This window comes from Ceratotherium simum, chromosome 17 (assembly GCF_057802395.1).
Source record: "Ceratotherium simum simum isolate JZ-2026a chromosome 17, ASM5780239v1, whole genome shotgun sequence".
NCBI lineage: Eukaryota > Metazoa > Chordata > Mammalia > Perissodactyla > Rhinocerotidae > Ceratotherium > Ceratotherium simum.
This window is the reverse complement of record NC_141916.1, coordinates 15,635,281-15,638,787: the sequence shown is the minus strand read 5'-3', so window position 1 is coordinate 15,638,787 and position 3,507 is coordinate 15,635,281. Positions and strand designations below refer to the sequence as shown.

Below are 3,507 nucleotides of genomic sequence, written 5' to 3'. Positions count from 1 at the left end.
TGATTTTTTTAAAAACCAGAATCCAGCGAATAAATCTGCCCCCGCGTTTCGCCCCCCCCCCCACATTGGGGAAGGGGGAAGTTGGAGTTGGTGCAGGGTGGGGGGATTCGCTGTCACCACCCATCCCCCTGGCGGCGGCGCCCACGTGAGCTGGACGGCCAATGGGTGGCCGGTGCAGGTTTAACTATGTTTAATGTCAGATAGCAATAAAGTAGAAGCTGCCGGTCGGGTCCCGCGGAAATGGGCGAGCATAATCTCTTGAATCCCGGATTTGTGGGGCCGCTGGTGAACATCCACACGGGAGACACCTTCTATTTCCCCAACTTCCGTGCGTCCGGGGCGCAGCTGCCCGGGCTGCCTTCGCTGTCCTACCCGCGCCGCGACAACGTGTGCTCGCTGCCCTGGCCATCGGCGGAGCCGTGCAATGGCTACCCGCAGCCCTATCTCGGCAGCCCGGTGTCGCTCAACCCACCGTTTGGGCGCACGTGCGAGCTGGCGCGCGTGGAGGACAGCAAGGGTTACTACCGTGAGCCGTGCGCCGAGGGCGGCGGCGGGGGCCTGAAGCGTGAGGAGCGCGGGCGCGACCCGGGCCCAGGAGTCGCGCCCGGAGCAGCGCTGCTGCCGCTGGAGCCGTCGGGGCCGCCTGCGCTCGGTTTCAAGTACGACTACGCGGCAGGCGGCGGTGGTGGCGACGGTGGCGCGGGACCCCCGCACGACCCGCCCTCGTGCCAGTCGCTGGAATCCGACTCCAGTTCGTCCCTGCTCAACGAGAGCAACAAGGGCGCCGGCGCGGGCGACCCCGGCAGCTTGGTGTCGCCTTTGAACCCTGGCGGCGGGCTCTCGGCCAGCGGTAAGGACCCCGGCCCACTCGTGAGGCGTACTCGGGCAGGACATCTTACCAGGGCGGGGAGTGTAGGACTGAGCTAGGGCCGCCTGGGGTGACAGAATGTACAGTGAGCAAGAGCTTCTTTTAAAAAGAAGTGCGGGGTAGTGGGGGAGCCCTATAAACATGTAAATATCCCCATAAAAGAACGGAAGAGATTCCCTTCTTCATCCGCCTGCGGCTGGAGAGGGCAGGGAGCACTAGAGAAGGGGGATTCTGATACAGGCTTCCCCAGGCCTGGGGGGTGGGGGGTGAGGATGGAGAGACTGGTCCCTGCTCTCCCAGGGCCTCTCTCTCTCTGCCTTCCCACAGGCCCCATTACCTATATCTTTTCTTTTAAGAAATGCCAGGGGATAAGGCTTACTCTCACCACTTGCTCATATCTGTTCTAACTGGTCAGGGACCCATTCTGGAGGATGGGAGAGGAGGGGGCAGGATATCCTGGAGAAGGAGAGGTTTCAGGAGAAGTGAGGGGATAGAAACATAGCAGGGTCAGAGATACCCCAGTGGGAGGTAGGGTTGGGGAGGCAAGGGAAAGGAGTAAAGGGGGAAAAGAGAATGATGGGGGCAGAAGGATGAGGGTCTGTGTAGGAGAGAGGAGGCAGTTAGGCCAAGGTGAAAGGGGCTGGGGAAGGACCACGGGCACTGGGCTTGTCACCTCTTGGTCCTCTGGCCAACCCTGCCGGTTCATCTCCACCCAGGCGCGCCCTGGTACCCGATCCACAGCCGTTCACGGAAGAAGCGCAAGCCCTATTCGAAGTTGCAGCTGGCGGAGCTGGAGGGCGAGTTTCTGGTGAATGAGTTCATCACACGGCAGCGCCGGAGGGAACTCTCAGACCGCTTGAATCTTAGTGACCAGCAGGTCAAGATCTGGTTTCAGAACCGGAGAATGAAAAAGAAAAGACTTCTGTTGAGGGAGCAAGCTCTCTCCTTCTTTTAGGGGGCAAGACACGGGCGCCAGCCCCAGACTGAGCCTGTCTCTGGCAGAGAGCGAGAGGGGGCGCTGCCTGGGACACAGTCCCCGCTTAGAACGCCAGGCGTCTCTGGCAGGCCCTCCCTGGACATCCTCTTATCTGTTTTGTTCGTGGTTCCCTCCCACACACCCCCAACAGGCCCTGCCAGGTCCCAGAGAGAAGGGAAGAACTCAGCCAGGGAGAGAGGAAGCCCACAGTTGCAGGCGGAGAGTAGGGGCAGGGAAGGCTGCGGTGCTGGGAGGGGTTGGTTTGAGGCAGGACTGGGGCATTGGGCCTCTGAGCTGAGGATCTGGAGGAGAGGTGACCCAGGCACCCCCTCCCACCACTTTCCTCCTGGGGTCTTAAGTTTGTCTGCCTGCAGGAGTAGGTGAGGGTGGGAACAGCGGAGCCAACCTCCCCAAACTGGAAGTTAGTGTTAGGAGAGGCTGAGAGGAGGGAGTGAGAGTGGAGGATCCGAAGAGAGTGGAGGGGGTCAGGGTAGCTCTGGGAGGGCAGGAGGAAGTGCGAGAACCTAGGAGGAAGTGTCGTTCGGGAGAACCGAATGATCAGCAATGCCCGAGTCCACTGGGGTCTGGGTCCTCTAGGTGTGGACTCAGAGCAGCCTGAGGCGTAGGCGTTAGACCCGGCTGCAGACAAGGCGATCATCAGCCTTATATTCGCTCTAGGGCAGGCAATCAGAATGGTCTCCTGGTCCCCAGTCCTCTCCCGAGCCCCCTGCCCGCCCATTCGCTCACAGGTGTGCTGCCATCCACTCTTCCAGCCGCCTAGGCGCTGCGGAGCTGAAGCCTCAAGAGGAGGAATTGGGAGCTGAGCGCCCGCAGCCTCAGGTTCAGTAGCCACCCGAGGGACCCCCACCTGGCCCTCCGGGAAGCCCAAGAGGCTGTGAAAGGGGCTGCAGAGCGCGGCATCGATTGGCCCGGAGAGTTTCTGGCAGCCGAGGCGGCTGCCGCTGATTCTCCTTTCCCCGCTGGCGTTCACGGTCACGGCCGGAGGCTGGACCGGCGTAATTTACGAGGCGGGAGGAGAATCCGCCCCTAAAGGGGCTACCGGCCGCGGAGGCCCCCGCTCAGCCTGGGTTTCCCAGGCTGGTGACAATGAAGGAGGGGGTCGCTGCAGCCCCCCACCCAACTCCTTTCTCTCTTTTACCCACCCCCACTCCACCCGCCCCCCAACGCCGCCCTTTGTCTCTGGATCCTCTGCCTCCGCCGCCTTTCCAGCCGGCGAGCCGCTGAGTACAAGGACCAGAGCAAAAGGAGGGGCACATCCCCAGAACCGGCTGGAGGCTAGTGAGTGGCTTCTCCAGCCCAATGCTTTTATTCATTGTCCCCTTCAGGGCCCAGCCCCAGCCCAATAGATCCTAGGCTTAGGAGAAAGAAGCAGAGAAGGAGCCTGCCTACCTTCCTGAACTCCGTTTTTACCCTTCACGGTGAGAGTCCCCCATCCTCCCACCTGCTGACCCACCCTTGCCAGCAGCAAGAGGGTGAGAAGCAGGGGACTGATGGGAGTTGAGCCCAGCCTGAACAGTAGGAAACTGCCTGCTAGCTTGGAGTTTTTCCCACGTGGGGAGTCTGCCCTAACACACCCTTGAAAGGCAATCCACAGAACCCCCCACTCTCCCACCAGCACACAGCTTCAAGTCCCTGTACTGGC

At 61.4% G+C, this 3,507-nt stretch overlaps 1 protein-coding gene across 1 annotated transcript; it reads left to right on the top strand.

Annotated features, from left to right (window-relative positions):
* The first annotated feature begins 240 nt into the window (after nucleotides 1-240).
* HOXC12 (homeobox C12) lies at nucleotides 241-1,851 on the top strand. Its single transcript, XM_004429133.3, has 2 exons — nucleotides 241-850; nucleotides 1,585-1,851. Exons 1-2 carry the CDS (start codon nucleotides 241-243, stop codon nucleotides 1,821-1,823), a joined length of 849 nt encoding a protein of 282 aa, XP_004429190.2. The 3' UTR covers nucleotides 1,824-1,851.
* The last annotated feature ends 1,656 nt before the right edge of the window (nucleotides 1,852-3,507 follow it).

Bases quoted from the DNA above. Each gene is read 5' to 3' on its own strand.
- HOXC12 (XM_004429133.3), top strand. From the start codon at position 241: ATGGGCGAGCATAATCTCTTGAATCCCGGATTTGTGGGGCCGCTGGTG. The intron at 851-1,584 runs GTAAGGACCCCG...ATCTCCACCCAG, and splicing joins CGGCGGGCTCTCGGCCAGCG to GCGCGCCCTGGTACCCGATC.